The sequence below is a fragment of the Nyctereutes procyonoides genome, unplaced genomic scaffold (assembly GCF_905146905.1).
Source record: "Nyctereutes procyonoides isolate TBG_1078 unplaced genomic scaffold, NYPRO_anot_genome, whole genome shotgun sequence".
NCBI classification, from domain to species: Eukaryota; Metazoa; Chordata; class Mammalia; order Carnivora; family Canidae; genus Nyctereutes; species Nyctereutes procyonoides.
The window spans coordinates 64795116-64807501 of record NW_026575146.1 but is presented as its reverse complement, the minus strand read 5'-3'; the positions used below and the strand labels follow the sequence as shown (position 1 = coordinate 64807501).

At 53.3% G+C, this 12386-nt stretch overlaps 1 protein-coding gene across 1 annotated transcript in view; it reads left to right on the top strand.

The window, feature by feature from the left end:
• FAM120A (family with sequence similarity 120A) overlaps positions 1-12386 on the top strand; it is an 87676-nt gene that overhangs the window by 64258 nt on the left and 11032 nt on the right. Inside the window, exons 12-14 of the mRNA XM_055309605.1 lie at positions 5536-5650; positions 10337-10546; positions 11832-12015. Coding sequence (XP_055165580.1) covers positions 5536-5650; positions 10337-10546; positions 11832-12015 — 509 coding nt within the window. The remainder of the gene's footprint in view (positions 1-5535; positions 5651-10336; positions 10547-11831; positions 12016-12386) is intronic.

Here is a 12386-nt window from a genome sequence, read left to right as displayed (position 1 = left end):
GATCGAGTCCCACATCGGGCTCCCTGTATGGAGCCTGCTTCTCCCTCTGCCTGTGACTCTGCCTCTCTCTCTCTCTCTGAATAAATAAAATCTTAAAAAAAAAAAAAGTAGGGATTTTAAAGGCTATACGTGTTTTATTATGTGTCATTTGGAGTTCTTTTGGGAAAATGTATCTGTTCTTTCCTTGCATGCACTTAACCTAGGGTGGACCATGTGGATGCGTGGCTGTTTCATTCCTAGGGTTATAACCTCAGGTGACATTGTTATTTGGTAGCTCAGATTGTCCCAGCTTCGGCCTCAGGGCCTGTTTGGGGACTCTCGTGTCCTCTGTCCCCAGCACATATTGCTTTCTGGCACCACCGGAGGCTGAGGCTCACCCTGGGCCCTGCCCTCTCCTGCCCCTGGTCAGGGATTGAGACCAGGTCTGGGCGCTGCGTGCTGCCCTGCCCTCCACTGCCGGGCCCCAGATGCTGGGGGGATACTTGGTGTTGGCAGTAAGGCAAGCTGGCATGCATACGTGGATTTGGTTCTTTTGTTTTTTGAACCAGTTTCCAACATAGGGAAAAGATGCAAGTGCAATACAAAGAGACTTTAATTTTTTTTTAATTGGAGTATAATTAACCTATGTTCTGTTAATATTAGGTATACAGCCTGCTGACTCAGCAGCCCTGTGCATGATCAGTGCTCCCCACAGACCCTACAGAGAAGAATCGGGGCTGCAGGCGGGGTGCTGGAGGGTGGGCAGGATACAGCCTTTGTAATTAGGGGCAAACAAGGACCATCCTCAGAATCAGTCTGCGTCCTGCCTTACTTCCATCTAGACTTGAGGGTTCATGTCTTGTGTTTGGAGGTTAAGTACTATTGGTTGTTCCACCAGACACTGGAAGGTGTGGCGCCCCCCCCCCCCCCACTGCCATGGTCACGCCCGGGCTGTGCACCTGCACCCTGACCATCAGGCCAGGCAGGTGTCCACAGCACTGCTCCGGCGGGGCCTCTTGGTCCCCTTGGGAACAAGTACCTGTTACATGGACTCTCCTTCCCCTGAGACCTACGTGGACTCACAGCTTCTGCCATCTTCTATGGCTGTCACTAACTTGGTGCTCCATTGTCCCTGCTGAGTCGTTCTCCAACACCCTGGCAGCACCTCCCTGCTTCCTAGGGGCAGAGACGGCCCTGCCTCCCAGGCCCTGGACCCTCCCCACTGGACGGCCTCTGAGTGGCATCAGAGCCTGGGACCCGGCCCTGGGTGTCCCTCATCCTTGGCCCTCGGCTCCCCTGTTTCTTCCCCTTGGCTTCAGGCAAGTGTTCATTTCCTCACGTTTTCTTCGCTCACCCCAGGCTTTACGGTTAGTGACTCGTGCAGAAGCCTCTTCTTTGCTGAATTGAGGTTGACTGACTCAAGTGTATTGAGGATTGGCTCATGGGAGAAGCTAGATCTTTGCTTTAAATTGATTTTTGTTTAGAATCTTCTGGTTTCCTTGAATGGAAAATTCATTTATGGAGCTGTTTTTGTCAATAAAAAAACCTAAAGTAGCCAAACATTAGAGACAAAGGTTTTGGATCCTCTAAGATCTAATTATCAAGAATACATTTGGTTGATCATATTTGTCTCTTCCAAATCTAAGTCATCCTGTGGCCTTTACCCCATGGATGGCTGTCTGTCCACCAACCTGGAGGCCGCCACCCTCACCTGGTCTCCGTGCTCATCCTCGTGGTGCCTCCTTGGCCATCACCCCAGCATTGCTCAGACGGCCTTTGTAGAGTCTTTCAGATTTCAGGATTGTTTTTAAGACAGTCTTTATGATTGATTTGTGTGTATGTGTGTGGTTATTTGTAGAAAATACACTTGTTTTAGAACTTGGAAAGATTAGTGTGACTGGCCATGTCTCGGGGCTGTAGCACCCCTGTGGGAGGCAGGTGGCCTGCTTGGCTATGGAGATGGGCAGACGTAGGAGAGCTGCTCACAGTTTTAGGTCCAGGGAAGTGGAGCTGGTTGAGAGGAAGTCCGGGAGCTGTGAGGGACCGCGGCTCACACGACAAGCCCCAGGACACCAGGAACCATACTGGTCCACATCCACAGAGAGAGTGTGTTTGACCTTCTGCATTTGGGGTTGGGCCAAGGCAGGTGGCCAATGCACTGCACCCCCCTAGGGCTCTGGCATGATCTCAGGCGAGGGGGTGGGCTAAGGAGAAGGGGATGGTGTGTGGAGAGGCCAGGAGGGTGGGTCGGGGTCGATGTGTGCCTCTCGAGGCCCTGGGGTCAGGCCTGGGTCCCTGGGAGGGAGGTGATGAGGCCCTGTCGGTGCCCAGGCAGCAGGCTCCACATCTACAGGACCCCAACAGATTCATTGGCATCTGTGGCAGGTGTTTGCGGATGTGGTCCAGCTTTGTCTCCTGGGAATGTGTGGTCCTGCACTCTTGAGGCCCATGGTCTGCAAATCCAAGGAAGGCGGTTGTGCTGCGGACTGAGGGACAGGGATGTGGGACAGGGAGAAGGAGTGCAAGGGTCTGGCTCATTGTGGGGGCTACAGGAGTGCCCCTGCCACCCTTGGCTGTGGTGGCTGTGCCGGGCTGGGGTTTTCTCTCTTTAATTTTCTCTTTTCCTTTTCTTCCCACTCCCCTCCCCTGCCCCCCTTTGTTTTGTGTAACTTTAGACTTGAACAAATTGTGGGGAGGGATTCAAGGAGTTTGTGGCTATCTTTCATCTTCACCCCCACATGGTCGTGTTTTACGGCCACGGCTTTGTCCTGTTCTGTCCATGTGTCCTGGACCCTTGGGTGCAGGTTGTGGGTGCTACGCCTCTGCTCCTGAGCTCTTGGGTATGTGTTTCTAAAAACAAAGACATCAAAATCAGAAAGGTCCTCCTAGCAAAGCTCCTGCACACATCTCTGACATTTGCTGGTTGTTGCAGGGACGTTCTGGGTCAGCAGCAGATCTCAGCTCCCGCCAGATCTGGCCGTTGAGTCTCCTCCAGCCCTGGTGGCCCCTCTCGAGGGGTCCTCTGGGTTGATGTGGGGTGAACGCTGGCCTGTCCGTCTCTAGATCTCCCACAACCTTGATGAGGCCTCCAGACCCTGGCTGCCGCTCGTCTGCCCCCGACTAGACGGTTTCTCGATCCGTGTGTGCCGGGGTCTCTTTCCAGTGAGGTTTGTTCCTGCCTTGGGGGCAACTGCCCCGGCCGCACGCTGGTGTTGATCTCCATGTCTCTGTCATTTGTGCTCTGCAGTCGACACGGTGACAGCTCTGGGGGATGGGAGGGGGGCAGCCAGGTCCCTAGAACCATCCTCGCGAAGATGGTGTAGGGTGGGGTGCAGACTTGAGCTCGGGTTCAGCGTGGGGGTGGAGCGCAGGTGCAGAGTACAGCGGAAGGTGTCCTTCCTGCAGTACAGCCAGGACAGACAGGCCCTCCTCCCAAAGAGCTTGGGCTCGGAGTGGCAGGCTGGGTTTACACCTGGCAGCACCCAGGTCTAGACAGTTGAGGTGGAGGGCTGAGTCCCCACGCAAGATGCAGGCAGTGGGCAGTGTCTCTGACCTTTGCAGGGGTCCTGACCCAGCCCAGCCCCACAGACAGCCGCCCACCATCTGCTCGGGGGGAGCAGGCCAGGCCGCTGCTCCTGTCACCTCTACTCAAGACCATAATGCTGTGGGCATGGCCCATGGCTGTGGTTTAGTCTGACCTTGCCATGCGTTCCTCACATCCTTGTGCATCCAGGAGAGAGGTAGATGGTGGTTCTGGGAAACCGTGAATAGAAAACCAAATGGAGCAGATACCAGGCATCCTAACCAAAAACACAGTTCAGAGAGTCTTTGCTGCCAACAAAAGCAGCCTGTCCCCTAGATGGCTGTTTTCCTCATTCATCATCTTAGAAGGAGCATGTGGGGGGCCTGGAGGAGGCGTCTGTCTCCCAGGCACACAGGTGACTAGCGGCTTGCACACAGGCGCTGTCTACGTGCACATGCTCAAGACGGCAAATCTCGTGTTCTGTGATTTCATCTCCACCTTTAGGGAATGATAGATAAATACAAGGTAGCCAGACTTGCAGGCCGAGGATGTACACTGTGCATGGTGCTCCCCACGGCTGCTGTTGTCAGATGAAGGGAACTGTGCACACCACAGGCTCTCGACGAGCCCAGACTCAGACCAAGGCCGTTGTACCGCAGGCGTGCGGTACCTGCACAGCTGCAGGGGTGCTGCCTTGGTCACTGTGGGCATCAACAGGGCGACCATTTCTGTTAAGTACATCTAGCTTAATCTTCATACCATGGAGATGTTGTCTATCCTTCATTTGCATTGAAATTACTTTTACTTCCTCCTCATACCAGGAACCACGTAATGTTCCTGCAAAATGTGTGTCCCCCGTGTTTCAGGGTGGCCCCTCCCCTGGGGTTCCTGGAGCCGTGGGGTTTGGTGCAGTGCAGTATGTGCCAGTGCCTGGCACCTAGCAAGCATTTACCGTGTTCTCTTGGGGGTTTCATTGAAAATACCTCTAAATCTGCTAGATGGAACCTCCTCTTTCCGGGTTCTTGCACATTCCCATGGACGAACGTTCTTGCACATTCCACACCAACTTGCTCCACCTCTTGTTGACTTAGATTCTCAGCTCTGAGAGAACTTCTCACAGACGGGACTGGAAGGAGCTTTGTCGGGATGTCAGGGCTGTCTGCTCTTGGAGCTGCCCGCCAGAGGTTACAGGGTTCTGACACCCACGTTATTTTTAGTGATCAGCAGCAACTTGACTGGGTGGTCCTTCTGGTTTGCTGAGTGTGGGGCCGGGGCTGTTGGGCTCTCGGGAGGACTCAGGCTGTTCTCGGTGGTGGCCACACCTTGGCTGGGCTCCCTGTGGCTGTCATGAAGGCTGTGTGTATGGCAAGGTGAGTAAGGGGAAGAGGAGGATGCCTGGCAGTTCCCAGGCAGACGGCACAGATGGATGTTTCAGATTTAAAAATCAGTTTTGCCCACAGCTGCTCCCACCAGGGCTGCCCCCCCTGCCCGGGAGGTCTGTGTGTCCGAGGGTTGAGGGCACCAGTTTTGGAGGCCGCAGCGTCAGTTTGGGTCCCTCAGGCCCCTTCCTGCCTTTCCCCCCGCGCTCACCTGCAGCACTGGAGCCTCTTCTGTGCACATGTCTCTGCACAGCGACACTCACTGTTCACCAGGAGCTGCGTCTTTCTTATTTGGACCTAGCATCTGCCTCCCAGGTATACAGTCTTGAATTGAAATAAATTGTGTGAATTGGTGCCTAAGATGTATTTTCAGGTTTGAATACCTTACCTGAGTGAAGTATCAGAAATCACTGCGCAGCTGGTTTGTAGCATGTGTAGGTGTGGGGTGCGACTTTAATCCCTCTGAAAGCAAATACTGTTGAGCCCAGGTGGTGACACACGCATTTGTAGCTGGTGTCTTGCTGGGCACATAGAGATGCTGGGTGAGAGCCCTCAGGGGTTGCCCTATGCGTGTCACCCATGTGTCCTTACAAACTGGATGGTGGCTTGTGTGCGTCCTGACGCTGACGCCAGACCCTCTCTGTCCACCCGCAGGTATATGGTGCAGTGGCCCGGAGCGCGGATCCTGCGCCGCCAGGAGCTGGATGCCTTCCTGGCTCAGGCGCTGTCCCCCAAACTCTATGAGCCCGACCAGCTGCAGGAGCTCAAGGTAATGGACAAGCCTCATTCTCTGTGTCGGGAAGTGCTGCCTCGGAGTTCTGTGATGGGGTGACCTCACCGGGCCAAGCTGCCCAGAGCGTAGACTAGAAACCCAGCCGCAGACTTGGTAGCCTTCAGGGCAAGAGCGGCATCCTTCCCGGTGACTGAAACAATCAAGTCTCCGTGTGTCCGAGACAGGTTTTCCCTCGTTACCAGGGGGTGTTTTCTCTTGTTTTCACATCAAGCAGTAAACTTGCTTTTGTTTCAGGTGGGGACCCCGAGCCCAGGGGAGGGCTTGGTCTTCAGGATTTTCTCACATCTGGCCAGGATTCTTTTCTCGTTTCGTTCTGTTGTTCCTAATGACCACATTCATTTTCTCTAAAAAATAGTCTTGGCCCTCCTGTATGTGAACCCCTTTAAAAAACCACTTGAAGCACGGTGCTGCGCCATCATCCCTTTGCCCCTTTTACTTAACATTTAACATCATATTCCTTTTAATTTTTCCTCCCAGTAAGTCTTTTTGTTCTGTAATTGTTTTGGCGATGTTAATTTTCTCCAAGTGGTCCCCTGATTTTTCGGGGTGCTTATCTTTTCAGTGCACTTGGGTTAGTCGCTGTGTGTGCACAGCGGTACTCGCTTTCTGTAAGGTCTGTACTAAACTTTAGAAAGTTTAAGACTTTCCAGAGTTAGCCAAATCAGTGGAGCTGCCTTTTCTTTTTAATGTACAGGGTTTTGTTTTTTTCTTTGAGGTTGTGTTTTTGTTTACTTTTGTTTTTGTCTTTTTTTTTTTCAATATTTGATTTGTAATCAAAGAATCTCTTTTGACAAATCGCCTTCACTTTTAGATCTTTTTGCCATTCTTTACGAAGGCGTTCTTTCCCTGCAGGGGCATTCGAGGCTCACTTTATAGATTTTCAGTATTCCCCGGGTGGGGCCCAGTCAGTGTCTGGTTCCCCTGAATGACTGAGTTAAACCCAGTAATTTGGTGTTGAGCGGCTCTCGACTGTGCGGAGCCCAGGTCACGTGTGGTCGCCGTAGGCTTCTGATGCTTCGACGACACAAGCCCAGTAAGACAACAGAACTCAGAACTCACCCCAAATTGTATTCCAGATCAGGCTTTTCCATTTGTTAGAGATTATTTTCATTTGTAATGTTTTTGAACTTAAGTTTTCGTTCTAGAGTATTTGGCTGGGGTTCCCCAAAAGGCCAGCCTTCCGTGCAGGCCCTCCCTCCGGGCCCCCAACTGGTGGCGCCCTCAGCGCGGTCTAGGTCCCATCCTGTGCTCAGGGGTGTTGTGAATACTCTGACTAGCGTGTACTGCCATCCCTCTACCTCTACTTCCTGTTTCTCTTATTTAGATTATTACATCAGTATTGACATCCCAGTTCTGAAAATCAGACCGCCAGGTATCAGGTACGCCCGCCGAGCCCTGCTCACCATCAACTTGCTTTTCCGCAGAGTCCATCTTCTCTCCCATACCCTTTTCATTTCGGATCAACACACAGGGTGTAACCTTGGAAAGTCAGCCGCACTCTCAGCTTGCATTTTGATTCTTTTGAGGCCTTAGTGCTTTCATGGTTTTCTCCTGATCCTTCATCTGAAGCCTGGTGTTTCTAGAGCTGTGTTTAGAAAGACCTAGTTTGTGTGTGGTGACCTGCGGCCCGCCCTGTCCCTCCAGCTCTTGCTGGTCTGGAGGCCCACCTTCCCCTGGAGGATGGCCCGTACTGCGGGTGCTTCCTTCACAGCAGCCCAAAACTAGATGGAGGATTCTCTCAGCTGCCAGCTGGAGAACTGATAGGAACAGTCATTGTTTACATGCTATGTAAACCCCTGTGCAGAGCCGAGAGTCCCAACATTCAGGGGTAGAAAAGTACATTTTTAAATTGTTTTTTCATCTAACCACTAGAAATTTTTATACATTGAAAGCAAGGACTATGCTTTTCCATGGAACGCTGTTTCACTGTCTTGGATATAGTCAACTCTTGATTTTGGTAGTTGTCTTGGGGGCCGTTATCCAGTTTGTGGATTGCCCAGACCGTATTTTTCTTCTCCCATTTTTGTCCATTACATGCTTTTTAGAATAAAGAGGAGAGGAAAAGAAAAAGAATTCTGACAGTTTGACCTCTCCTCTCGCTGGCTTTTCTGATGGGAGGTTTGCTGGGGAAAGATGTTGCAGGTGTTACTGTGGGATGACTCTGTCAGAGTGCCACCTGGCCCGTGTGTGCTATCTGCCCGCCATGGCTGTGGGCAGGCGTGTGTCCGGCATGGTCCATGCAGACCTGTGACGGGGCTCAGCGGCCCTTGTGTTTTCCTGCTGTGTTTCCAGCACTTCTCCTAGGCTACCCACATGAAGGGAGTGGCGTAGGTTGGTCAGCACTGGCCCTGTGTTTGGAGATGGGGTGGGGAAGGATCAGGACCAGTATGTCTATATAGGCTCAGGGTTGGTCCAGTTTCGTTCTCCCTCACTCTTGACATCCCTGAAATTGCTTTACATTAACAGTTTCACTACTTGGTGCAGAATACAAAAGATGGAGAAGGAGCTATAAGACTGTACGGGGCCCCTGTGGCTCTAGAAAGAGTTTGGGTGCGTGCGGGTGAACGTGGCCCATTAGGGGTCTACAGCCTAGGAGTGAGCCACGGGGTGGGGCAGCCACCACCATTGCCCAGGGACGGAGTTCCGTATTTGTATTTCTTATAGTCAGAGAATCGTGACACTGTGTCTAGTTGAGGAACTTTTTGGACGCTGCTGATAGTTTTGTCTTCTGGTGGTGAGAGAGTAAGGCTGGTATATGACAATTGCAGGCACTCCTGCAACTAGGGGATCAGACTCCTGTGCCGCTGGTGAGCAGTGTTAGGACCTCGTGCATCCTGTGAGTCCATGTTCCCGTCCTCCTCTGTGAAGTGGAGTGCTGGGAGCCACGGTGGTGGAGACAAGAATGACATGCACGTGAAGATGTACACAGTGGCCCCAAGGCCTGTGTCATGGGTCCTGGAGGGTTGTAGTCTTGTTTGTATAATGAGCGTGTAGGGAAGAAACATAAAACACTGTATGAAGTAATTTAGAGTATTTTTTGGGTGAGGCAAGATCTACACAGCAGTTGAGATTTTATTTACATGAAACAGTAGTTGTCATTACTGAAGCCAAATGACTCGATCATCATTTTGGAAACCCATCCAGACGGCTCCTTCACAGATGGCGTGTCCGTCTTATAAATAAGTAGGTGTGTGTGGGTGAGGCCGATCTGCCCCCGCCTCCCGCCAACTCTCCAGAGAGCGCTGGTCCTGGGCAGGGGGTCTGTGTCCACAGGTGAGGGTGGCATGGGCACATGGTGGGCTCCCAGCAGTAGCACTGGCTCCCTGAGCTCCGCTAGGTGGCGGGCAGCAGCCGCGCCACCCCAGCTTCCCTGGCCCACTTGCTGCAAGGCCATGCTCCCAGCGTCAGCTTTCCAGGAAGAATCTCCCTCTTTTTGCTTTAAGACTCTCGGAGGAGAAGAGACTTTTCACTTCGAGTGAATTCTTCCTCCATTTTGATCCTCTCCCCACTTTCTGCTCATAAATATAAAAACGCATGTGGTCCCATCCCCCAGCCCCCACTGCCCTCAGTGGAGCATGGTGTCCCTCCTGGCGGGGCTGAGGGCTCCTGAGGAGCAAGGGCCGGAGCCGGGGCTGGTGGGGCTGGGCTGCGGGCATGGACAGGCTTCTCCAGGTTTAGAAAGTTCTGAAGTATGTTGACCGAAAATCCAAAACGCAGAGGTTGGGAAGCAGTATTAGCTGGTTGTGGAGATGTGGGCACTGAGCACAAACAGCAGGTAATCATAAATTCATCAGCATTTGGTGTGGGAATTTTTTCTTTTTAATGGAGAGCCAGTGCACCTGCTGCACTTAGGCATTGCTTAGGTTGGTGCCCATAAAGACTGCGTTCTCGAGACACTGTCGCCTGAGGAAGGGTGCAGGCAGGCTGGGGAGACTCGGTTCTGGATAATCCACAAACCAGGTCCTTCGCAGATAATCAAGAGTTGACTGTATGTGTCAGTGTTCCTTGCACGGCGCACCAGGTGCGAGCAGAGAGGCCGTACGTGTGCACGGGCGGGTGGGGAGCCAGGACAGGGAGTCTGCATGGTCCAGACACAGTGTTTTGTTGTGTTCTCCATTTATAAGCTATCCATTTCTCCCGAAACATTTGACAGTCCCATTAATGAGTTGCTATCTAGCACGTGAACATACAGGATGATGTGAACATGAAGTACAGGTTTTAGAATGAGATTATACTGAGGACATTTTTAATGTAGTGACCTGAAAAATGCAAAGTCTTAGTAGCACGTGCCTTGTCGTAATCTTCCTGTTGGTACACGAGCAGTGTATATAATTTGCAGTGACTCAGGGAGCACGGTGAAGGTGCTGCAGGCCATCCGTGACTGTGTTGCTGTACACGTGTTTGCGGCTTTACAGATTCCATGTTGAAACAACCAGTATGTTCATGAGACAGTCTCAGATATTTAAATGTATTAAGTAACATGAAAAGCCCTTGCGTTCACACAGCCAGTGTCAAGGGTCACTGTGAGGTAGCAGGAAGTGTGCTTAGGGGGCCTTTGGTGGAGGGGTGTCCATGGTCAGTGTGGACAGCTGTAGTCAGACGTGGCAAGAAGCAGGTGCTATAGCAGCTTACCCCACGGAAATCACTCTTTTCCATTTAAAGATCGAGAACCTCGACCCCCGAGGCATTCAGCTGTCAGCTCTCTTCATGAGTGGTGTGGACATGGCCCTGTTTGCAAATGACGCGTGCGGCCAGCCGGTGCCCTGGGAGCACTGCTGCCCGTGGATGTATTTCGACGGGAAGCTCTTCCAGTCCAAACTCCTCAAAGCAAGCCGGGAGAAGACCCCGCTCATCGACCTCTGTGATGGTCAGGTCAGTTGCAGGGAGGTCAGCAGGGGCCAGGGAAGAGTGGCTAGCCACCTGGGAGGGAGGAGCACTGGCAGGCTGAGGACTCGGCCCTGGACAACCACGCTGTGCTGCACCCACCTGCATGTGGAGTCACCAAACATGGAACCTTGCTCATGGGGCCCTGCAGCCCTCTGGCCACATCTATGTCAGCCACTCAGTGAGCTGCTTTGTGCTGTATATGTTTCTGTTACAAGACATGTCGATGGATTTACATGGTTAACTCATACTGTCCCCACGGCTGGTGGTGCTGTGATGCACACGCTTTGTCCACGAGGCACGTCTCAGCCTGGCACAGCTCTCAGCACTGTGCTCGGGCCCGTTTCAAACAGCAGAACCCCCCACAGAAACACGAAAATGTGGCAACAAGTCCACAGTGAACAGGACCTGTTTACACTGTAAAACGTGAATCAGGATGGCAGAGCCTCGGCAGCCGCTCAGACCTCAACCTGCTCCACTTGGGTCTGCGCGCAGCCACCAGAACGCACGGGTGCTGACACATGGCTGCAGATACATTTCAGCAAGTAGGTGAATCAGCAGACTCAGGAAGGAGCAGGGCCTGGGCCTGTTTGAAATCCTGGTATAAGTGCAAAGTGAACAGCTGTCAGGTGACCTTGTGCCGTTGCACAAAGAGGCTCACATTCCTGTGGGCTCCTGATTAGCTGTCTTCCTCGTCCGCCATGGTGGCAGGTCAGGGACAGGCTAGAGATGGATGCCTGGCGTAGGCGGGTTTTCACACATTCTGGCTGAAGACTGTCATTGCTACATGTATGTGCATGTTTGTTAGCCAAGGATGGTCCAGGCGGACATCATAGGTGGTTCTCCACGGTGGGCGAGATGCACGCGAGCTGTGTTGTGCGGGTGCTGCTGCTGCCCATGACGCGGCCCCCAGCGGTGCCTCACCACCCCTCTCATGCCTCACAGGCTGGGTGCTCACTTTGTGGGCATGTCTGTGCGGCTATGTCACCTGTGGGCTCAGCCACGGGTTCCAGAACCAAAACCACACTTTGACTTAAGACCTTCCGTGGTAAATAGTTCTCCACAGCACCGGGGCCGAGAAAGGCGGGGTTTCCGTTGCTGGTTGTGGGATTGGGGCTGTGGGAGCGGGAGGGGTCTTGCCGGCGTCTGGACAGAGTGTGGCTGAGCAGACTGTGACACGTCCTTGGCCAGCGTGTCTCCCTTCTCTTCCGGGCATTCCAGCTCGAGGGAAGCTCTCGAACTAAGTTTTCACGTGTGGGCCCTTGACTTGCAGGCGGAGCAAGCTGCCAAGGTGGAGAAGATGCGGCAAAGCATCCTGGAAGGGCTGAGCCTCTCCCGGCAGAGTCACCCCTTGCCCTTCCCGCCGCCCACAGCGCTGCCCTTCTACCCTGCCTCCGTGTACCCCCGGCACTTCGGGCCTGTACCCCCGGCTCAGGGCCGAGGGCGGGGCTTTGCAGGTGAGTTGTGAGGGCACTGTGGGGGGGGGGGGCGCAGCCTGCCATGTCGGGACCGCGTAGTCAGTCGTTGGGCAGACGGAGACGATTGCAGCGCCAGCTCTTCGCAGTAGACAAGCACACACTTGACCCCTGAAGCCCTGATGGGGAAGGGAGAGGCAAATACAGAGGCTGTTGCAGAGATTGGGCTTCACAGCAGGTCGGCTCACATCATGGGGGGGGGGTTGGGGAGTGCTCTCTGCCAGGGCCGCCCCCTGGGCCTGCCACTGAGCCCCCGAGGCACACACTTGAGAGTCACCCCTGCACTGGCAAGAGAGCTGGGAGATGCCTCCCCAGCAGCTGAAGGAGACAAGGCCACTGCTCATAGGCCCCCT